Source organism: Vitis vinifera, chromosome 16, assembly GCF_030704535.1.
Source record: "Vitis vinifera cultivar Pinot Noir 40024 chromosome 16, ASM3070453v1".
NCBI classification, from domain to species: Eukaryota; Viridiplantae; Streptophyta; class Magnoliopsida; order Vitales; family Vitaceae; genus Vitis; species Vitis vinifera.
Genome location: NC_081820.1, coordinates 25,517,429 through 25,542,769, shown reverse-complemented (window position 1 = coordinate 25,542,769; position 25,341 = coordinate 25,517,429). Strand labels below are relative to the sequence as shown.

The following is a 25,341-nucleotide window of genomic DNA, read 5'->3' as shown; positions in this document are numbered from 1 at the left end:
TTTTTTCTTAAAAATAATAAAGAACTATTTTATAGGACTATTCTCAAAATTCATTTTTGAAAAATGCTACTAAAAGTAGACATGACACATTCATACTCGTTATTCTATAAAAAAATAAAAATAAAAAGAGAAAAAAACAAGTCTATTAAAAAAAGTCTATAAAAGGGAAAATACATTAAACTAGTGCCAAGGTCCTAACAAATGCCTTATTCTATGAAGTCATGAATAAATTATGATTCAATTAAAACATGAAGTACACATTTCCACATCTTACCTAGAAACCTATTATTTCATAAAAAAACATAGATCATGGAAGTTGATTAAGGTGAGGATTGAAATTACTAAAAATATTTTTTTGTAAAATAAATTTTGTCATAATTTTATGATTATCTTATATCCTACTTCAAATCAATCTAGATGAAATTATAGTATGTAATGAGTGTATGGTCCTTCATTGAAACCTCCAACCAATTAAGACAATAGTTAAAGCAAAATTTAAACCCAAACCTCTTAATCTACTATTTTTCTATATTGATTTTCTCTACATAAAGTTTACCCTCCTTTCCCTTGTTCTGTTTGGTCATGGTGTCACCCCCTTGTAAGCAAATAATTTCAATGAAATCTTAAAACTAATAACCTATGCACAATAATCATTAATGTTTCAATGGTCAAAAACAAGTTAGGCTAACATTCACCTATTTACAAGTTAATTTTACAATCATCTTATAATTAGAGTGAAAAAATAAAATTCTTTTTTATTATTATTTATGAATGTATGGTTAGCAAATGTTGTAATCAATGGTTCATGATCAATGGGATATTTTTACAATAGACTACTTTTAAGCTCAATTTTGAATTAAAGTCATGCTTATCTTTTAACTTAAGTCTTATAAAATATTTAATAAAATTAAGTTCTATTTAAACTTCAGTCAAACTACAATTTATTTAGTTTTAAGATAAATTAAACAAATCACATTTGAGAAATTGAGGCTTACAACTTTAGTTTTCCTTTTTTACCATTAATTTTCCTATTAAGTAATGAAATACTCTAGAGAACTCACTGTTTCCTTATTATTAAGAGTAAATTCATAAGAAAAACTTATCATATGATTGATGAAGAAATTAATAAAAATCAAAACAAGATTTTGGACAACTTTACTTAGTTAATTAAAGACAATTTTTTTTCTAAATGGGAAAATGCAAAAGATACTGTAAAACCAAGGTTTGGTTAATCTCGGTTTTGATCATAACAAAATAAGGTTTAGAACTAATGACTATATTTTAAGTGTGATTAGGCAAGACGATTTCCAAAGTGGCAATCACAAAGACAATTCAAGCCAAAGAGAAATCATGAAGAAGAAGACCACCTCAAAGAGAAGTGCTTTTCAAGACCAAAGCTTCATAAGATCTCTTTGTAAGGTTGTTGGTGCACTAGGATTTTCATGCATTACATTCTTTACTTATGCACCTAAATCATCCAAGAGTTATTTTGTTTTAAATATTTTTAAAATTGGATGATTTCATGTTTTCAACTAAAACCTTGTGTCAAATGTTGTTTCAAACTTGTTTAAAAGGTTTTAAGTTGAAAAAGTTGGTTGTTGAGCCAAAAACGCCTCAACCGGGTGAACTGGATGAACAGTAACCGGTCGACCCCTAGCTCAACCAGTTGAGGTATGAACAGTAACTGGTCTACCCATGAACAGCACTCGGTTGACCCCATAAACAGTAACCGGTTGACCCATGAACAGTAACTGGTCAACCGGTACAAAAATTTTCTCTTTTTTCCAAAACGCTTGTTCAATCGGTCAAGGTTGAAGCTCAACAGGTTGAGGTCCGGTTGAGGTCCGGTCGAGGCCCAACGGGCACCTGCCAACATTAAATGTTAACGGTTAGTCAACCGGTCGACCCCTAGCTCGATCGGTTGAACCTCCAACGGCTAGTTTAGTTTTTTTTCTTCTATAAAAAGGCTCCAATCTTTATTGTTTCATAAGCTTAACCTTTCCAAACATTTCTTGAATATATTTAAGCCTTGGAAGAGTGTTTTTGAGTGCACCATTATTCTAAAACTTGCATATCTTTAGTGCACCATTCAATCCTAGTTTTTCTTGTATCATTTGAGCTTAAAAGTTTTGTGTTAGGATTTTGTGAGATCATTTATTTGTAAATCTTTGAGAGGAAGTTTCTTAAGTGTGTGGTATCACTTGAGGGGTTGTTCAAGAGTGGGATATCTCTTGAGCAGTATAAAGGGTGCTTGGAGCCAAAAGTCCAAGAGGGTGAATTGGAACCATAATCCAATTGTATTGCTTGAAGGCTTGGTTTGGAAGCCTTGAATTAGTGGAACCTCAAGCTCGGGATTGAAGCTAGAGGAGAGTGGATGTAGGCTGGGTTGCGCCAAACCACTATAAAATCTTCTATTTGCATTCTCTCTTCCTTACTTTTTTAAATTATATGCAATTGTCCTTCTATTATTTATTATATACTTGCATATAAATGTTTCTTACTTTCACTTAGTCTAAATTTGCAAAAAGAGACCATCACCCTATTCACCCCTCCTCCCCCTTTTAGGGTGATTACCATAGGTTGGATTAGCTTAAAATTCCTAACATATACCATTTTGGGTTTCACCAGAAATGTAGAAGCAAATTCCACAAGGATAGAATCCCAATTGAAACTCTTAGAAAAAGAAAATTGTTTAAAAATCACTTGATATAAATTATTTTAGTTACTCCAAAGGTGGGTATATAGAGAAAGATATACAATTACAAACAAAAAATGATCTTTCATAAGTCCAAGTTGCACTCCCTCACATAAAAAATGATACATACATGAGTTTCTCTTCGCATTTCAAGAACTAATGGGCCAAACCAATCAAGTTTGAGAGACTAAGTACCAATTGCCATTCATTGTCATAATCGGTATCGAAAAAAAGATGATAAGATTTGTACTACAATAAGTAAGAAATTCATTGATTGATACCTAATATTCCATGAAAAAAATTGTATAGATAAGATAGACGTTGTTAAACTAGCTTGGAGGCTAGATATTCATAAAAATAAATTATATTATATGTTTATACAATAAGTAAGTGTTTTTCTTTGACATTTTTTTCACTCCTTTTGAAATTTTAGACTTGATCTTAATTCATCTCTTGGTTTACTTTTGAGATCAAATTTAGTTGTGTCAGGTTCCTTGAAAAAGACTCCTGTAGTGGCTTAATGTGAAATTCCACCCCATCCTTCTTGGTGCAATCTAGTTAGTAACAACAAAATATAACCAATTTAACAATTTAACCAATTTGCAACAATTATTATTTGTAAAAGGAAGTTTGTTTTCTTAGCTAAAAAGGTGAATAAGGGAATTAAAATTCAAGAGTAGTTATTTTAGTTAGGAAATTCAATTTTTAATGCAATATTTAGGAAAATGATGGTAGAGAATTAAGCTTAAATTTATAAAACTGTAGTCATGGATTAAAGGCCAAATATTTGTTTGGAAACTCTTGTTTCTTTGTGCAAAGTAAAATATTATATGTTTTATCAAGTTATTGGGCAATATGGTCTAACTGAAGGATCAACTTAATTTAGTTATTACATAACTAATTAGTCTTACTTCTCATTCCAATAAAAAGTGGTAAAGAAAAAAAAAAAAACAAAAGAAACTCTATATGTGTATAATGGATGAGACTCTTGTTTTCAAGCTTCATAGATTTGATTATATCATAAATGTGAGGGACATTAGTTACTCTTACTTGATTGAAAGGTGGATCTATAGAGTCAAGTGTAGTTGAACTATAAATTGGGCAGTGAGAATATTCTTGGACATATTCATTAAAATATCATACAGGAGAAATACATTACATGGGAACAAGAACTTTTGGAATCTAACATCAATTTTGGTATAATCATTTTGTACAATCATTTGTTCAATTAACAAAAATATAAATAGAAATGCTATGATGATGAACAACTACAATATGAATTTTTATCAAATTATACATTCATAATAATTTGAACATGTGGACAATTATTTTTACTCTACTTCTGAAATTATTGTCAACTCTTGTTGAAAAACTCTCCTTGGCTTGCTCAAGTTTGTCTTTGTTGAAACTGTAGAAGCAAAAGGGTTAGGAGGCATGGTTAACTTGTCTCCTCCTTCCAACATCTGAACCACAATATTCATGGAAGGACGATCCACTGGACATCATTGAATACATGAAAGTCCAACAATTGCTAATTTCTTTGCAATCTCAACATCTCTTTCTTCTTCAATTCGAATATGCAATTCTTCTCCTATATCCAAATGATTATAAATCCATTCTAGGAAGTATACTTGGCTACTACTCTCCACACTAACATCAATGTTCTTCCTTCCTCCAACCATTTCAAGTAACAACATTCCAAAACTATAAACATCTGACTTATAAGACACATTCCCAAAATTCCTAGATAACACTTCTGGAGCGATATAGCCCATTGTTCCCCTTATAACTGTCATAGAGACTGCACTTTGTTCCTTGGAGCACAATTTGGCTAAACCAAAGTCAGAAATCTTTGGATTAAAGTTGTGATCAAGTAATATATTATGAGGTTTGATATCAAAATGAAGGATTCTTTGATCACAACCTTGATGAAGATACTCAATTCCTTTCTCTATACCTATAGCAATTTCTTGAAGTTTCTTCCAACTAAGTAAATAGTTCTTAATAGCTCTTGAAAATATGAACTTCTCTAATGACTCATTTGGTAAGTACTCATAAATTAGAGCTCGTTTAAATCTATCAGCACAAAATCCAATTAAGCGAACTATATTAACATGGTGGATTGTACCCATTATTGCCACTTCATTGATGAACTCTTCCCCATTTCCTTGAGAATTGTTAAGGATTTTTACTGCAACAAAAACTTCATCTGAAAGCTTTCCTTTGTACACAGTTCCATATCCTCCTTGGCCTAATTTATCTTTGAATTGACTTGTAATCCTTTTAACATCAGCATAGGAGTATCTTGAGGGTTTGAGAGCTTCATAGTCTTCTAGAAACTTTTTAAACGTTACTCTATTATCTCTTTCTACTTTATCTGAGCTATAGACACGAGAAAGCATAATAATCACTAACACGAGAAGAAAGAAACCAAAGATTGCACTTGCGTACATAAGAAGAAGAAAACTTAAACTTTTTTATATAAATAAATAGATAAAATAACCAAATTAAGAATCTTTATCTCTATAATAAAATATGTATGAATAGAATATTACCTGTCACAATTATTTTCTTCGATACACCTATAAAAAATTAAGAAAAAAAGTAATTAGCTTGTTATGCTCTTGGAATTAAAAAAAAATGCTAAATTACATGTTCATGTGATATGATTTTAATCTAATTAATTTTATGCTAGGCCTCAACCTTATCTTTTGGTTTCTTTCTTGTATTCTACATTTTTACTTTTGAGGTAGTACCAATTCTACTGCTAACTCTATCCTAACTTGTAGTGGAAATTCCAACATACCCTTCTAATCCCTATTATGTATCATAGTTACACTATGTTTCATAATAACTTGCTGTCTCCATGACTCCCTCAGACACAAATTCATCATATTTTATGACAAAAACTAAAATAAAAATGAAACTCTATGTAAAAGGAATGTGGAGAAACCTCTATCCTTATTCTATACCATTGTATATAGTGATCCAATTGGTAGGTACGATAACACTCGGCGATTCGATTGACCATTAACATCTAATTTCTCATCTTAGATATAAGGGAAAAGTCATCCATGTGGATAACTATTAAAACTAGAAAAATGATGTTTATGGAGTTTTTTACACAATTGTAATTATTGAGAGTTGAAATAAAGATGAATTGCTTGGAAAATTTAGGGTTAGTATGGTCCACTTGGATATGAAAAAATAAATTAAGAAAATCATCTATATTCAATAATCTTAGTAATGTTCTTTTATTAAATATTTCCATATCCCAAAGGAATGCTTGAATAGCAATTGTATTACTTTGTATTTTTAGGTTCATATCCTTGGAAAAATATGAAGAAAATAAAGAAAAATATTGATTGTAAGTAGCTAGGAAAGAATCCATTATCTTATTGGGCTGCCATGATCAAATTAGGTCTGTATTAGGCCTAACCCAGCCTGACTAGCACATGATCCAAGCTCTGGCTATGGACCTACCATTGGGCTTGGCCTAGTGAAACAAAGTAGATTGTTCCATTGATTTGATGTTCTGGCCTAAATGCAATTAATCTTAAACACATGGAGGAACCCTCAGACCTCTCGGCTAAGACAAGGTCCTCAGCCACTAGGCTTTTTGTTGTTTAGGTTAAACAATATATACCATATATTGAGAGAGTTTGAGTCTATTATTATTATTATTATTATTATTATTAAATAATCTATTGAGTCCATGTTTTTTTCCTTTCTCAATGATTACTACATGGTCACATATCATATGGTTCATTTCTCCCACAATCTAATATTTTTCGTGGTCTAGTACATATGGTCCATTGGTAATTTGTATTGATAAAGTTCAAGATCAAGCATTCACCTGACTCTCTAACTCCTTTATTGTTAGGATACATGCCTTATCTTCACCATTGATATGGTGTCATAACCGAAGTGCTACTTAGCTAGCAGCAAATCCAGTGTTTCATGCAAGGAGAAAACACATCGAAATCGATCTCCATTTTATTCGATGCAAAGTTCTCCAACGAGCCATCACCATTCAGTATAATTTAGTGATTACATAACTAATTAGGCTTACTTCTCAATCCAATAAAAAAGTGGTAAAGGTAAAAAAGAAAAAAGAAGAAGAAGAAAAAAGAAACAAAAGAAACTCTATATAGGTGTAGTGGATGGGACTCTTATTTTCAAGTTTCCTAGATCTAATTCTATTACTATTTCGTGCAATACTTTCTATCTTGAATGTGATGGACATTAGTTACTCTTACTTGATTGAAAGGTGATCTATAGAGTTGTGTGTAGCTGAACTATAAATTGGGTTGCGAGAATATTCTTGGACATATTCATTAAAATTTAATACACAAGAAATACATTACATGGGAATAAGAACTTCTGGAATCTAACATCAATTGAGCCACTAGTATAATCATTTTATACAATCATATGTTCAATTAACAGAAATATAAATAAAGATGCTATGATGATGAACAACTACAATATGAATTTTTATTAAACTATACATTCATAATAAGTTGAACATATAAACAATTATTTTTACTCTAGTTCTGAAATTATTGCCAACTCTTGTTGAAAAACTCTACCTGGCTTGCTCAAGTTTGTTGGAACTGTTGAAGCAAAAGGGTTAGGAGGCATGGTTAACTTGTCTCCTTCTCCTTCCAACATTTGAACCACAATTTTCATGGAAGGACGATCCACTGGACACCACTGAATACATGAAAGTCCCACAATTGCTAATTTCTTTGCAATTTCAACGTCTCCTTCTTCTTCAATTCGAATATGCAATTCTTCCCCTATATCCAAATGATTATAAATCCATTCTGGGAAATATACTTGGCTAGTACTCTCCACACTAACATCAATGTTCTTCCTTCCTCCAACCATTTCAAGTAACAACATTCCAAAACTATAAACATCTGACTTATAAGACACATTCCCAAAATTCCTAGATAACACTTCTGGAGCGATATAGCCCATTGTTCCCCTTACAATTGTCATAGAGACTGCACTTTGTTCCTTGGAGCACAATTTGGCTAAACCAAAGTCAGAAATCTTTGGATTAAAGTTGTGGTCAAGTAAAATATTATGAGGTTTGATATCAAAATGAAGGATTCTTTGATCACAACCTTGATGAAGATACTCAATTCCTTTTGCTATACCTATAGCAATTTCTTGAAGTTTCTTCCAACTAAGTGAATAGTTCTTGACAACTTTTGAAAATATGAACTTCTCCAATGACTCATTTGGTAAGTACTCATAAATTAGAGCTCGTTTAAATCTATCAGCACAAAATCCAACTAAACGAACTATATTAACATGGTGGATTGTACCCATTGTTGCCACTTCATTAATGAACTCTTCCCCATTTCCTTGAGAATTGTTAAGGATTTTTACTGCAACAAAAACTTCATCTGAAAGCTTTCCTTTGTACACAGTTCCATATCCTCCTTGGCCTAATTTATCTTTGAATTGACTTGTGATCCTTTTAACATCAACATAGGAGTATCTTGAGGGCTTGAGAGCTTCATAGTCTTCTAGAAACTTTTTAACCTTTACTCTATTCTCTCTTTCTACTTTATCTGAGCTATAGACACGATAAAGCATAACAATCACTAACACGAGAAGAAAAAAACCAAAGATTGCACCTACATACATAAAAAGAAGAAAACTTAAACTTTTTTATATAAATAAATAGATAAAATAACCAAATTAAGAATCTTTATCTCTATAATAAAATATTTATGAATAGAATATTACCTGTCACAATTATTTTCTTCGATACACCTATAAAATATTAAGAAAAAAAAGTAATTAGCTTGTTATGCTCTTGGAATTAAAAAAAAAACATGCTAAATTACATGTTCATGTGATATGATTTTAATCTAGTTAATTTTAGGCTAGGCCTCAACCTTATCTTTTGGTTTCTTTCTTGTATTCTATGCTTCTACTTTTAAGGTTGTACCAATTCTACTACTAACTCTATCCTAACTTGTAGTGAAAATTCAAACATACCCTTCTAATCCCTATTATGTATCATAGTTAGACTATGTTTCATAATAACTTACTGTCTCCATGACTCCCTCAGACACAAATTCATCCTATTTTATGACAAAAACTAAAATAAAAAATGAAACTCTATGTAAAAAGAATGTGGAGCAATCTCTATCCTTATTCTATACCATTATATATAGTGATCCAATTGGTAGGTACGATAACGCTTGTCGGTTTGATTGACCATTAACATCTAACTTCTCATCTTAGATATAAGGGAAAAGTCATCCATGTGGATAACTATTAAAACTAGAAAAATGATGTTTATGGAGTTTTTTTTACACAATTGTAATTATTGAGAGTTGAAATAAAGATGAATTACTTGGAAAGTTTAGGGTTAGTATGGTCCACTTGGATATGAAAAAATAAATTAAGAAAATAATCTATATTCAATAATCTTAGTAATTTTCTTTTATTAAATATTTCCATATCCAAAAGGAATGCTTGAATATCAATTGTATTACTTTGTATTTTTAGGTTCACATCCTTGGAAAAATATGAAGAAAATAAAGAAAAATATTGATTGTAAGTAGCTAGGAAAGAATCCATTATAAAAGAACTTTTAACATTTTTCTTTTATTTCTTTAATTTTTCAAAAAGTTAAATCCAAAATAAACATCTAAGTCTTTGTTCAATTATTTCCCTTAATTTTATTGAGCTCTAAAAATTTGAAGAAAGAAAAGAAGATGTTAGTTTAGCTCAATGTTTTGAGGTGAAATGCAAGAAAAACAATATATTACTTTACCCAATAATTCATCTAACAAGAGTTTTAAAATGTAAAAAATTATTTTCACTAATTATTTCAAATTAATTTTTCAGATTTAGAGATTATTTTATCTGTTATAATCAAATTATTCTCTCTCTCTCTCTCTCTCTTTTTTTTTTTTTTCAGATTTTCAAAATCCCAATAAAATGTAAATTATATCCAAGATTTTAGTTCCGCATTGGTAACCTATAAATTCAATCAGCAGAATTTATCAGCTCATATCCTTTGCAATGGTTTTTTTTATTCCAAAATGGAGCATTTGTATATTAAATCATAGTAGAGGATATGAGGTGGGCATGAAAGATGAAAAGAAGATGAATAGGGAATTAAGATACACAAGAGTACCTTTAACTTTAATACATTCAGTTTCTTGTTCCGTGCTATTACTCTTCTTCAGTCTGCATATTTTTCCTCCTCCTGGGCAGCTTCCACATATTGATTTCGACCACTTCAAAGAAAATGCCCTTGCATTGAACATTGAATCCCCATAATCTCGATTACTTGGAGCTGAAGCGCTGTAAAGCCTACGGCAAGAGGATAGATCCATATCTTCGACATATCTGGAGGAATGAACAGCATAAACTGGGTTACCAGGGATAGAAAGGCAAGGGATGGACTGAAAACCATATGATTCTGTTTTGTCTGAGGAACAAGTGAAGAGGGTGAAGTCCCGTTCAAATTTGAAGTAGAAGGGGGAGGCAGCTAAATTAAAGTTTCGAAGCTGTCTCGCAAGGCAATTATCCGGGTCCTGGACAATGATTTCCCGGGATTTGTAAGCTATTTTCTTCACCAAGATCTTTACCGAAACTGGCAGGTCTAGCATGGTCTGATTATTCTCAGTGCAAGATAACTCAAATCCCGGATATCCACAGTGGTGTGGCCGGTCTTTTAGACGGAAAGGGAACTGGATGAGTGGACCCTGGTCGCCACAACGATTTGATGTCATGCACTCATCTCGGCCCCCTCTCATCTCCACAAACAAGGTCAGAAACAAGAACAAAAACAAACAGAGATATCGATCCATTTTTATGGAAGGAATTTGTGACTTTTGCCAAGGACAGAAGTCTCTGGGATAGGAAAGAAAGTGGAAAGGGAGATACAAATATCGAGAGGAGATTAGCCTGAAAATTTATAGAGAAGAATTGTAGGAAGGAGGATTACTGCGGTTGTACATTTTATTCAGTCACTTTTACTAATAGATTTTCACTCTGTATCACATGTATATGCTTTACCAGAATGTGAAGTTATCCGCGTGCATAAAAATCAAAGTCGTCAAATGGGGATTGCAAGTTGGTTTAGCCTGCTAGAGAAATTCAAATTTAAAACTAAAGAATTCCAGCTTAGTATCTCTCTCTCAAATGTCATGATGTTCAACACCTACATAAAAACATATAAACATTTTTATAAAACTTCAAATACAAATAATAAAAATTTAATAATACTTCATTTATTATAATTTAAATCTAAATGGACCGTCTTGCTTAATTTATTTTGTATATTTTTTTAAAAATCAAATTTTGATTTAAAGTAGGCATTTGATTAGAAGAAATAAAACTTCAAATACAAATAATAAAAAACTATATAAAACATATAGAAGTTTAAATTATTGGAAAAATGGTAACTTAGCATGATACCGTACATAATTCATTATTTGTATAAGGTTAATTTGGTATACATTATGGCCCATGTCAAGAAAACTTGCTAATTTGGTAATTTGGTAACTTAGTAATTTGGTATACATTACTAATTCAGTAGTAAGATCCTTTTTTTTTTAAAATAATAATAATAATTTCAAATATAGTGATTCTTGATTTTCATTTTCATTATGCTAATTCAGAAGCCTCTAATGATTGAACCTGATCATGAACAAAGGGTGGGTGTGCGTTTCTTCAATGTGAAGTTATCCATACATAGAAAAATCAAAGTAGTTGACTATAACAGTCAATAAGGCTCATCTGACACTCTTTCCAAGTTGCAGGAAAATTGGGACCGCAAGCCTGTTGGGGGATAATTTGATATCTCTCTCTTAAATTAAACATAAAACTGAAGAATTCCAACTCCGTATCTCTCTCAAATGTTATGATGTTTAGAGAAGCAAAACTTGTGGCGTTAGCGCTCTTCCACACTTTCTTGCTTGCAATTTGTGCTGCTAATGGAAACCAGACTTGCAGACCCTCTTCTTGTGGAGAGATTCAAAACATCAGCAACCCTTTCCGATTGAAAGGTGATCCATCTGGGTGTGGTGATCCTGACTATGAATTGGTCTGCGAAAACAATCGTACTATGTTAAACGGCGCCCGGAAGGGTGAGAAATACTATGTTGCTGATATCAACTACGATCACTATACCATTCGGGTAGTGGATCCTGGGGTCGAAAAGGGCAACTGTCTCTCAACTCCTCTCTATTTGGAGTGGAAGGGAATGACCAGTACAGCAGTTTTAATGAATTGCGACCAGCCAATAAGTGACGGCAGCTACATTCCTATCACTCCTTGCAATGCGACTTCATCTTCCTCACAAGCATATGTTTATGGACTACTCGGGAGCGAGTCCATGGAAGTGGGAGATATTAAGTATCCATGCACCATCAGCAGGACTATTATTACTCAATTCTTGAAGCCCGGCAATCTTTCAATGTCAGATATGCAAGAAATGCTGCTTCTGGGGCTTGAACTTTCATTCTTGCGCTTCCGCTGCAAAAGCGAATGCGAGGTGAAAGGGCTAGACTGCGATGTGAATTATGGCAATTATACCGTACAGTGCACCAAATGTATGAGCAATGTTTATTTTTATCCATTCATGTATTTATTTGCTTGCAAGCATAAGTCCCTTCAACATTTTATAACTAATAATATTTGCTTAATTGGTTTGATCTTGCAGCTCCGAACTTTCTGACATGGTTCTTTCTCTATATCAGTGAGACTTTGGGAGTTTACTTTTATTATCTTTCATGTTCATTTTTACTTCTATTATCTTTCTCATGTTAAATTCAATTTATGTTGTTTTTCTGTTAACAGGATATATATTAGGTGTGGACCTTTTTATCGAATGTAAGGCTTATTAGTTCCATTTGTTGTAGAAGAAAGAAAGAGATTTTTTTATTTTTTTTTATTTTTTTATTTTCATTCCATTAATTTCAAGATGGTACCTGTGGGCTGCTTAATATCATTGTCTAGTTGGCAGTCACATAGAGCAAAATGCAAAAGCTTCTTCTACTTTTACCATTGACCATATTTACTGAATTTAAACGTGCAGACTTCGGATTTCTTGGAGATGGAGGCATAATGACTTTATCTTGTAAGGCTTTGAGAAGTTCTTTATAATAATAATAATAATAATAATAATAAATTATTAATTTGATGATAAAATGAAATGATAATTTATTTTTAGAGTTCACTATAAATGAATAAAATAAAGAACTGTTATTCTAAATTACACATTCAATCCCACAATAATCAATATGTGGTATGTGCTTGATTTTATTTTTAATTTAAATATATATAATGAATTTCTAAAAATTTTAAAAATATTATAAGACATTTGAGACTGAGGTCATAGCTGAATAAAGAAAATGTATTTAAATTAATCAATAGTATAATAAATCATTGGATTTTTCTTCCACTTAACTAATAATAACTATGATGATGATTATTATTATTATTAATATTACCTTTTCTCTTCTATCCTATCCATCTCTTCCTAATTTTTAATCAAAACCAATAGCAGTAATGATATTTCTCTTGTATTTGTTTCTTGCTTATTTTTAAATCTATCATATGTATGAATCTTTCTTTTCTTGAACGTAATAATTTTTGTTCCTCTCATATTTGCAGTTGGGGCAATCTTGATATTACAACTCATGGGTAAGGCTTCCAAATCTCAATAAGTATATCATTGCACACGTCTTATACCTCTTTTTGCTTGGCACTTTTGGAATCCTTTCATTCAAGATAAGAGCTGACAAACAAGTTTTGCAATGCATTTGGTTGTACAAAATGAATCATAAATTGAAATTCCAATTTGTGAAATTCAGAAATTTTCTTTCAAATAAAATTACTATTATTATTTTCTAAATTTGTGATGTATTTGATTTCAAATTATTTCCAGATTTGTTAGAGTACAAGGAAATTGAAGAATAGAGCTGGAATTTGGCATCTAATTTCATTCCTTAATTTTGTACAACAAAACAAATTTTCTCAATTGATTATTCCATCCTTTATGTATATCATGCTGTCACCCAAAAGAAAAAGAGTCACATGACTATGTTTGAGTGGAAATCCAAAACCTAAGATATAGGTGAAATGACCTTTTAATTTGTTGCATTTGATGATTGAATGTGGTTAGATGATTATAAATCTTCCTCTGACGTTTTTCATATCTTTAACATGTGATTTATATGTAGTCATGATCATCATCGGACGAGCTGTGATTGGTATTTTGTGCCTCTTTGCCTATTTAATTTACAAGTTTCGACGGAGACATTTATCATTAGATGATGATATTGAAGAATTCCTACATAACTACCAAAATCTTCGACCAATCAAATACACATATTCAGACATAAAGAAGATGACTTATAATTTTAAGCATAAATTGGGTCAAGGAGGTTTTGGCTCTGTGTACAAAGGAAAACTCCGAAGTGGCCGCATTGTAGCTGTAAAAATGTTGGTTATGTCAAAGGCTAATGGGCAAGATTTTATCAATGAAGTTGCTACAATTGGAAGAATTCATCATGTTAATGTGGTGAGACTTGTTGGATTTTGCATACAGAGATCAAAATGGGCCCTTATATATGACTACATGCCCAATGGATCTCTTGATAAGTTTGTTTTTCTTGATCAAGGAAACAACATTCCTTTGAGTTGGGAAAGATTATACAAGATTGCATTTGGAGTAGGACGTGGGATCGAATACTTACATCAAGGGTGTGATATGCAAATTCTTCATTTTGATATCAAGCCACACAACATTCTTCTTGATGAAGACTTCACACCAAAAGTTTCAGATTTCGGTCTTGCAAAATTATACTCAACAGATGAAAGTATTGTATCAGTCACTGCTGCTAGAGGAACCTTGGGCTACATTGCTCCTGAATTGTTCTACAAAAACATTGGAGGTGTATCATTTAAGGCTGATGTTTATAGTTTTGGAATGTTGTTATTGGAAATGGTGGGAAAAAGGAAGAATGTGAATGCATTTGCAGAGCATTCAAGTCAAATATATTTCCCATCATGGATTTATGATAGATATGATCAAGAAGAGGACAAGGAAATGGGAGATGCCACTGAGGATGAAAAAAAGTATGTAAGGAAAATGGTGATAGTTGCGCTATGGTGTGTACAAATGAAGCCTATGGATCGTCCTTCAATGAGCAAAACATTGGAGATGCTTGAAGGAGAGATTGAACTATTGAAAATGCCTCCTAAGCCAACTCTATGGTCTATCGAGAATCATGAGCAATCCATGGTAGAGGTACCAATTTCATCATCCAATTCCATGGGTACAATCAGCTTAAATGGAAGGTAGTCCTACTCCATCTAGTTGCTTATTTTGTAATCCAATAATAATGTGTGATTGTGTCTTATGTGTAAGGTTTCTATGAGATCAGTGTATGTAATAAAATAAAGTTTCTACTTCAAACAATAGTTTGGTTCCTTGTAAGAAAGGTTATGTACAAGTAATAAAATATCATTTTAGATGTTTGAATAGTGTTCTTGCTTGCCCGTAAAATTATCAAAGAAAATCCTCCATTTCCTTTGAAGTTCTTTTCTTTTTTTTCAAATATTCTACAAAAATAATTATTAGGGTTGTAGATGTTCAAGTAAGTTATTTTGTTATAACTTGTTGCTAGTAGTAATCTAGGCTTTCAAGGATCAATAGTGCCAATTACAACATTTCTTTTGTAAGTAATTCATATAGTTTTTGTTAGAGAAGTGTCCTTGGGCCCTCCAAAGGTTACAATTACATTCTTGGACATTGGATTGCACCATTCCATATATGGTTCTTCAAATTAATGGACACTTTGATTTCTCCATTCATAGATTTCTACTCCTTATTGAAATTTAATTAGGACTTTGATCTTACCCTTAGCACTTTAAATCAGGCTCTCAAATCAAAAGTTGCATTTTAATAGAGAGAGAATTAACAAAGAAGCAACAATTTGAGAGCTCAAACCTTTCCTTGGTATATGTCTATTACTATAATTCATTATGAGCATAAAATTGTAGGAGTAAATAAATATTCAAAATTTTAAAATGGTCTCCTACAACTCACACTCCTTCAATAATTTCTGTGGACCATTGTACATGTGGTCAATTTTGATGCTTTATTTATTGAATATGACTTTTCAAATAAAACCATCGAGTCAAATTTCTTAACACTAAAAGTAAGTTGGTCCTTATATTTATAGGACTCTATTTCTTTTATCTTTAGAAATGTGAAATGTGCTAGATGTGATAGGACCATAATACTACATGAATTATGACGATAATACCATACATTGTATTCCAGTACGTATCTATGAGCAATGTCTATTTTAATTTATTTATGAATATATTTTGCTTGCTAGATTTCCGAAGCTTCACTCCCATTAAATATAGAATACGGGGAATCTAGATTTTCCATGAATTGGTCAAAACCTGTGTGTGGAAATTGTAAAGCAGAAGGTGGGAAATGTAGGCTGAAGATGAGTAATGACATGTAATCTGAAATTGAGTGCATAAAGAAGCCAAAAAAAGGTACGTGCTACACAATATTAGCCCATGCCATATTCCTTTTCACCCTGATATGGAAACGGAAATTTTGACATAATTTCATTTTATCTATTTGTATCTTGATATGGAAACATCAAAGACCCCCCCCCCCCCCCCCAAAAAAAAAAAAGCCCTGTGGGAACCATGGGAAGGAACACAAAGTCCTAGGCTTCAGTCCAAGAATACCACCTAAAATTAATCTATATGGCATCATCACGTGATAGATTATGATTTATTAATTTCAAAAGCATAACAAGCTACCAAGTTTATTATTATCTCTTACAGATGCATAAAAGAAAAACTAGCAATTACTGGTGATTTTCTATTCACACACATATATAAGGATTTGCATTTCAGATCAACTTTAGTTGTGTCAGTTCTTTCAAGAAAAAAAAAACTTTCATCATGCCTTGAAGTGAAATTTCCATCCTCAATCCCCATAAAATAACATATAATTGTCTTATGTGGAGAGTGTAAAAGCCTACTAAATTGGTTCAATCTATTTAGAAGCACCAAAAATATCAAAGCAAAACCCTATAATATGCCTCTTCCAACAATTTAACAATTTGCAGCAATTATCATCTATAAAAGGGATTTTATTTATTTATTTTGCTAAAATGAGAAACAATGGAATTCAAGTTAATGAGTAGTCATTTTAATTACTTAGGAAATTCATGTTTTAATCCAATATTTAGTAACAGTGTCTAAAGCATGTATTTAATATAATAAAAAGTTAGATAGACGCATAATTAAGACCATTATTTTCAATAATTCTAATACTTCACCCATTAAATAGGATAACAACTTGCAAGGACCTCCTTTATTTCACACAAGCATGTGGGTATGTCTTGTAATTAAATAGCTCACCATGCTTGGCTAGCTACAAAACATTCTATATGGAAAAATCAAACATCATGGGCAAGTTGATGTACCCAGTCACCCCCATACTTTAATACTGACTAAGATAGTCAATGCTATAGAAAAATCAAACACTGTGGGCAAGTTGATGTCATTTTTTACCATTAATTTTCTTATTAAGAAATGAGGTACTTTTAGAGAGTTACTAATTTCCTTATTCTTAAGAGAAAATTCATAAAAAAAATTGATGATATGATTCATGAAGAAATAAACAAAATCAAAATCAGATTTTGGAAAGCCTTACATGAGTCAATAAAGGCATACTTTTTTCAAATTAGAAAAATGCAGGGGATACCAAGTTAGGTTTCACTAGAAATGTAGTAGCAAATTCCACAAAGGTAAAATAACAATCTAAACTCACAAAAGGAGAATTATTTGAAATTTTGAAGGTGAGTGCATAGAGAAAGATATACAACTACAAACAAAAAATGATCTCGCATGGTTCCAATTGGAAGCCCCCATGATAAAATGATGCATGAATCAATTTCTTTCCTCATTGGTCCCACAAGGACTTGTCAAGTTTAAGAGGCCGAGTGTCAAATTCTATTCATTGTCATAACTAGAATCCAAAAAAGATGATAAGATTCGTAATGCAATGGCTAAGAAATTTTGCTACTCCACTTGCTTTGCATTGGTATAAGGTCTATCCATAGATGTCCAGGCATAAATAAGACTTGAAGTAAAGATGGAAACATGATGCCAATAGAATTGATTGGTACCTAATATTCCATGGAGAAAGGTGTATAGATAAGATATAACCTATTAAACTAGATTGGAGGTTTAGAAATTCATAAAAATCAATTATATTATATACTTATACCAAATATGAGTTTTTTTTTCTTTGTTATTTTTTTCCCTCCTTTGGAAATTTCAGATTTGATCTTAATACATTTATGGATTTGCTTTTGAGATCAACTTTAGTTGTGTCAATTCTTTGAAGAAAAAAAAAAGACTTTCATCATGCCTTGAAGTGAAATCTCCGTCCTCAATCCCCATTAAATAACATATAATTGACTTATGTGGAGAGTGTAAAAGCCTACTAAATTGGTTCAATCTATTTAGTAGCACCAAAATATCAAAGCAAAACCCTATAATATGCCTCTTCCAACAATTTAACAATTTGCAGCAATTATCATCTATAAAAGGGATTTTATTTATTTATTTTGCTAAAATGGGAAAGAATGGAATTCAAGTTCAAGAGTAGTCATTTTAATTACTTAGGAAATTCATGTTTTAATCCAATATTTAGTAACAATGTCTAAAGCATGTATTTAATATAATAAAAAGTTACATAGACGCATAATTAAGACAATTATTTTCAATAATTCTAATACTTCACCTATTATATAGGATAACAACTTGCAAGGACCTCCTTTCTTTCACACAAGCATGTGGGTATGTCTTGTAATTAAATAGCTCACCATGCTTGGCTAGCTACAAAACATTCTATATGGAAAAATCAAACATTATGGGCAAGTTGATGTACTCAATCACCCCCATACTTCAATACTGATTAAGATAGTCAATGCTATAGAAAAATCAAATACTGTGGGCAAGTTGATGTCCTTTTTAACCATTAATTTTCTTATTAAGAAATGAGGTACTTTTAGAGAGTTACTAATTTCCTTATTCTTAAGAGAAAATTCATAAGAAAAATTGATGATATGATTCATGAAGAAATAAACAAAATCAAAATCGGATTTTGGAGAGCCTTACATCAGTCAATAAAGGCATACTTTTTTCAAATTAGAAAAATGCGGGGGATACCAAGTTAGGTTTCACTAGAAATGTAGTAGCAAATTCCACAAAGGTAAAATAACAATCTAAGCTCACAAAAGGAGAATTATTTGAAAGTTTGAAGGTGAGTGCATAGAGAAAGATATACAACTACAAACAAAAAATGATCTCTCATGGTTGCAAGTTGTAGTCCCCCATGATAAAATGATGCATGAATCAATTTCTTTCCTCACTGCTTCCACAGGGACTTGTCAAGTTTGAGAGGCCGAGTGTCAAATGCTATTCATTGTCATAACTAGAATCCAAAAAAGATGATAAGATTCGTAATGCAATGGCTAAGAAATTTTGCTACTCCACTTGCTTTGCATTGGTATAAGGTCTATCCATAGATGTCCAGGCATAAATATGACTTGAAGTAAAGATGGAAACATGATGCCGATAGAATTGATTGGTACCTAATATTCCATGGAGAAAGGTGTATAGATAAGATATAACCTATTACACTAGATTGGAGGTTTAGAAATTCATAAAAATCAATTATATTATATACTTATACCAAATATGAGTTCTTTTTTCTTTGTTATTTTTTTCCCTCCTTTGGAAATTTCAGATTTGATCTTAATACATTTATGGATTTGCTTTTGAGATCAACTTTAGTTGTGTCAGTTCTTTGAAGAACAAAAAAGACTTTCGTCATGCCTTGAAGTGAAATCTCCGTCCTCAATCCCCATTAAATAACATATAATTGACTTATGTGGAGAGTGTAAAAGCCTACTAAATTGGTTCAATCTATTTAGTAGCACCAAAATATCAAAGCAAAACCCTATAATATGCCTCTTCCAACAATTTAACAATTTGCAGCAATTATCATCTATAAAAGGGATTTTATTTATTTATTTTGCTAAAATGGGAAAGAATGGAATTCAAGTTCAAGAGTAGTCATTTTAATTACTTAGGAAATTCATGTTTTAATCCAATATTTAGTAACAATGTCTAAAGCATGTATTTAATATAATAAAAAGTTACATAGACGCATAATTAAGACAATTATTTTCAATAATTCTAATACTTCACCTATTATATAGGATAACAACTTGCAAGGACCTCCTTTCTTTCACACAAGCATGTGGGTATGTCTTGTAATTAAATAGCTCACCATGCTTGGCTAGCTACAAAACATTCTATATGGAAAAATCAAACATTATGGGCACGTTGATGTACTCAATCACCCTCATACTTCAATACTGATTAAGATAGTCAATGCTATAGAAAAATCAAATACTGTGGGCAAGTTGATGTCCTTTTTAACCATTAATTTTCTTATTAAGAAATGAGGTACTTTTAGAGAGTTACTAATTTCCTTATTCTTAAGAGAAAATTCATAAGAAAAATTGATGATATGATTCATGAAGAAATAAACAAAATCAAAATCGGATTTTGGAGAGCCTTACATCAGTCAATAAAGGCATACTTTTTTCAAATTAGAAAAATGCGGGGGATACCAAGTTAGGTTTCACTAGAAATGTAGTAGCAAATTCCACAAAGGTAAAATAACAATCTAAGCTCACAAAAGGAGAATTATTTGAAAGTTTGAAGGTGAGTGCATAGAGAAAGATATACAACTACAAACAAAAAATGATCTCTCATGGTTGCAAGTTGTAGTCCCCCATGATAAAATGATGCATGAATCAATTTCTTTCCTCACTGCTTCCACAGGGACTTGTCAAGTTTGAGAGGCCGAGTGTCAAATGCTATTCATTGTCATAACTAGAATCCAAAAAAGATGATAAGATTCGTAATGCAATGGCTAAGAAATTTTGCTACTCCACTTGCTTTGCATTGGTATAAGGTCTATCCATAGATGTCCAGGCATAAATATGACTTGAAGTAAAGATGGAAACATGATGCCGATAGAATTGATTGGTACCTAATATTCCATGGAGAAAGGTGTATAGATAAGATATAACCTATTACACTAGATTGGAGGTTTAGAAATTCATAAAAATCAATTATATTATATACTTATACCAAATATGAGTTCTTTTTTCTTTGTTATTTTTTTCCCTCCTTTGGAAATTTCAGATTTGATCTTAATACATTTATGGATTTGCTTTTGAGATCAACTTTAGTTGTGTCAGTTCTTTGAAGAACAAAAAAGACTTTCGTCATGCCTTGAAGTGAAATCTCCGTCCTCAATCCCCATTAAATAACATATAATTGACTTATGTGGAGAGTGTAAAAGCCTACTAAATTGGTTCAATCTATTTAGTAGCACCAAAATATCAAAGCAAAACCCTATAATATGCCTCTTCCAACAATTTAACAATTTGCAGCAATTATCATCTATAAAAGGGATTTTATTTATTTATTTTGCTAAAATGGGAAAGAATGGAATTCAAGTTCAAGAGTAGTCATTTTAATTACTTAGGAAATTCATGTTTTAATCCAATATTTAGTAACAATGTCTAAAGCATGTATTTAATATAATAAAAAGTTACATAGACGCATAATTAAGACAATTATTTTCAATAATTCTAATACTTCACCTATTATATAGGATAACAACTTGCAAGGACCTCCTTTCTTTCACACAAGCATGTGGGTATGTCTTGTAATTAAATAGCTCACCATGCTTGGCTAGCTACAAAACATTCTATATGGAAAAATCAAACATTATGGGCACGTTGATGTACTCAATCACCCTCATACTTCAATACTGATTAAGATAGTCAATGCTATAGAAAAATCAAATACTGTGGGCAAGTTGATGTCCTTTTTAACCATTAATTTTCTTATTAAGAAATGAGGTACTTTTAGAGAGTTACTAATTTCCTTATTCTTAAGAGAAAATTCATAAGAAAAATTGATGATATGATTCATGAAGAAATAAACAAAATCAAAATCGGATTTTGGAGAGCCTTACATCAGTCAATAAAGGCATACTTTTTTCAAATTAGAAAAATGCGGGGGATACCAAGTTAGGTTTCACTAGAAATGTAGTAGCAAATTCCACAAAGGTAAAATAACAATCTAAGCTCACAAAAGGAGAATTATTTGAAAGTTTGAAGGTGAGTGCATAGAGAAAGATATACAACTACAAACAAAAAATGATCTCTCATGGTTGCAAGTTGTAGTCCCCCATGATAAAATGATGCATGAATCAATTTCTTTCCTCACTGCTTCCACAGGGACTTGTCAAGTTTGAGAGGCCGAGTGTCAAATGCTATTCATTGTCATAACTAGAATCCAAAAAAGATGATAAGATTCGTAATGCAATGGCTAAGAAATTTTGCTACTCCACTTGCTTTGCATTGGTATAAGGTCTATCCATAGATGTCCAGGCATAAATATGACTTGAAGTAAAGATGGAAACATGATGCCGATAGAATTGATTGGTACCTAATATTCCATGGAGAAAGGTGTATAGATAAGATATAACCTATTACACTAGATTGGAGGTTTAGAAATTCATAAAAATCAATTATATTATATACTTATACCAAATATGAGTTCTTTTTTCTTTGTTATTTTTTTCCCTCCTTTGGAAATTTCAGATTTGATCTTAATACATTTATGGATTTGCTTTTGAGATCAACTTTAGTTGTGTCAGTTCTTTGAAGAACAAAAAAGACTTTCGTCATGCCTTGAAGTGAAATCTCCGTCCTCAATCCCCATTAAATAACATATAATTGACTTATGTGGAGAGTGTAAAAGCCTACTAAATTGGTTCAATCTATTTAGTAGCACCAAAATATCAAAGCAAAACCCTATAATATGCCTCTTCCAACAATTTAACAATTTGCAGCAATTATCATCTATAAAAGGGATTTTATTTATTTATTTTGCTAAAATGGGAAAGAATGGAATTCAAGTTCAAGAGTAGTCATTTTAATTACTTAGGAAATTCATGTTTTAATCCAATATTTAGTAACAATGTCTAAAGCATGTATTTAATATAATAAAAAGTTACATAGACGCATAATTAAGACAATTATTTTCAATAATTCTAATACTTCACCTATTATATAGGATAACAACTTGCAAGGACCTCCTTTCTTTCACACAAGCATGTGGGTATGTCTTGTAATTAAATAGCTCACCATGCTTGGCTAGCTACAAAACATTCTATATGGAAAAATCAAACATTATGGGCACGTTGATGTACTCAATCACCCCCATACTTCAATACTGATTAAGATAGTCAATGCTATAGAAAAATCAAATACTGTGGGCAAGTTGATGTCCTTTTTAACCATTAATTTTCTTATTAAGAAATGAGGTACTTTTAGAGAGTTACTAATTTCCTTATTCTTAAGAGAAAATTCATAAGAAAAATTGATGATATGATTCATGAAGAAATAAACAAAATCAAAATCGGATTTTGGAGAGCCTTACATCAGTCAATAAAGGCATACTTTTTTCAAATTAGAAAAATGCGGGGGATACCAAGTTAGGTTTCACTAGAAATGTAGTAGCAAATTCCACAAAGGTAAAATAACAATCTAAGCTCACAAAAGGAGAATTATTTGAAAGTTTGAAGGTGAGTGCATAGAGAAAGATATACAACTACAAACAAAAAATGATCTCTCATGGTTGCAAGTTGTAGTCCCCCATGATAAAATGATGCATGAATCAATTTCTTTCCTCACTGCTTCCACAGGGACTTGTCAAGTTTGAGAGGCCGAGTGTCAAATGCTATTCATTGTCATAACTAGAATCCAAAAAAGATGATAAGATTCGTAATGCAATGGCTAAGAAATTTTGCTACTCCACTTGCTTTGCATTGGTATAAGGTCTATCCATAGATGTCCAGGCATAAATATGACTTGAAGTAAAGATGGAAACATGATGCCGATAGAATTGATTGGTACCTAATATTCCATGGAGAAAGGTGTATAGATAAGATATAACCTATTACACTAGATTGGAGGTTTAGAAATTCATAAAAATCAATTATATTATATACTTATACCAAATATGAGTTCTTTTTTCTTTGTTATTTTTTTCCCTCCTTTGGAAATTTCAGATTTGATCTTAATACATTTATGGATTTGCTTTTGAGATCAACTTTAGTTGTGTCAGTTCTTTGAAGAACAAAAAAGACTTTCGTCATGCCTTGAAGTGAAATCTCCGTCCTCAATCCCCATTAAATAACATATAATTGACTTATGTGGAGAGTGTAAAAGCCTACTAAATTGGTTCAATCTATTTAGTAGCACCAAAATATCAAAGCAAAACCCTATAATATGCCTCTTCCAACAATTTAACAATTTGCAGCAATTATCATCTATAAAAGGGATTTTATTTATTTATTTTGCTAAAATGGGAAAGAATGGAATTCAAGTTCAAGAGTAGTCATTTTAATTACTTAGGAAATTCATGTTTTAATCCAATATTTAGTAACAATGTCTAAAGCATGTATTTAATATAATAAAAAGTTACATAGACGCATAATTAAGACAATTATTTTCAATAATTCTAATACTTCACCTATTATATAGGATAACAACTTGCAAGGACCTCCTTTCTTTCACACAAGCATGTGGGTATGTCTTGTAATTAAATAGCTCACCATGCTTGGCTAGCTACAAAACATTCTATATGGAAAAATCAAACATTATGGGCACGTTGATGTACTCAATCACCCTCATACTTCAATACTGATTAAGATAGTCAATGCTATAGAAAAATCAAATACTGTGGGCAAGTTGATGTCCTTTTTAACCATTAATTTTCTTATTAAGAAATGAGGTACTTTTAGAGAGTTACTAATTTCCTTATTCTTAAGAGAAAATTCATAAGAAAAATTGATGATATGATTCATAAAGAAATAAACAAAATCAAAATCGGATTTTGGAGAGCCTTACATCAGTCAATAAAGGCATACTTTTTTCAAATTAGAAAAATGCGGGGGATACCAAGTTAGGTTTCACTAGAAATGTAGTAGCAAATTCCACAAAGGTAAAATAACAATCTAAGCTCACAAAAGGAGAATTATTTGAAAGTTTGAAGGTGAGTGCATAGAGAAAGATATACAACTACAAACAAAAAATGATCTCTCATGGTTGCAAGTTGTAGTCCCCCATGATAAAATGATGCATGAATCAATTTCTTTCCTCACTGCTTCCACAGGGACTTGTCAAGTTTGAGAGGCCGAGTGTCAAATGCTATTCATTGTCATAACTAGAATCCAAAAAAGATGATAAGATTCGTAATGCAATGGCTAAGAAATTTTGCTACTCCACTTGCTTTGCATTGGTATAAGGTCTATCCATAGATGTCCAGGCATAAATATGACTTGAAGTAAAGATGGAAACATGATGCCGATAGAATTGATTGGTACCTAATATTCCATGGAGAAAGGTGTATAGATAAGATATAACCTATTACACTAGATTGGAGGTTTAGAAATT

General features: G+C 31.5%; 3 protein-coding genes across 4 annotated transcripts in view; 1 reads left to right on the top strand and 2 right to left on the bottom strand.

Annotated features, from left to right (window-relative positions):
• Nucleotides 1–3,971: 3,971 nt before the first annotated feature.
• Nucleotides 3,972–6,126, bottom strand: LOC100853386 (rust resistance kinase Lr10-like). The gene has a single exon (XM_059733567.1). The coding sequence runs from the start codon at nt 5,146–5,148 to the stop codon at nt 4,198–4,200; it is 951 nt and encodes a 316-aa protein (XP_059589550.1). The 5' UTR covers nt 5,149–6,126; the 3' UTR covers nt 3,972–4,197.
• Nucleotides 6,127–7,167: 1,041 nt separating this feature from the next.
• Nucleotides 7,168–25,341, bottom strand: part of LOC100853347 (rust resistance kinase Lr10-like) — a 67,588-nt gene continuing 49,414 nt past the window's right edge. Inside the window, exons 1-3 of one of the 2 annotated variants that reach the window (XM_010648307.3) lie at nt 9,867–10,630; nt 8,462–8,488; nt 7,168–8,349 (exon numbers count right to left, since the gene is read on the bottom strand). In XM_010648307.3, the coding sequence (XP_010646609.2) occupies nt 7,241–8,349; nt 8,462–8,488; nt 9,867–10,545 (1,815 nt within the window). In that variant the 5' untranslated portion in view covers nt 10,546–10,630 and the 3' untranslated portion in view covers nt 7,168–7,240. Of the gene's footprint in view, nt 8,350–8,461; nt 8,489–9,866; nt 10,631–25,341 lie in introns of those variants that run through there. The other variant, XM_059733566.1, reaches the window with a different exon arrangement.
• On the top strand, nt 11,380–15,227 carry LOC132252672 (rust resistance kinase Lr10-like). The gene is made up of 6 exons (XM_059733564.1): nt 11,380–12,291; nt 12,402–12,437; nt 12,539–12,571; nt 12,777–12,818; nt 13,355–13,384; nt 13,924–15,227. Exons 1-6 carry the CDS (start codon nt 11,601–11,603, stop codon nt 15,045–15,047), a joined length of 1,956 nt encoding a protein of 651 aa, XP_059589547.1. The 5' UTR covers nt 11,380–11,600; the 3' UTR covers nt 15,048–15,227.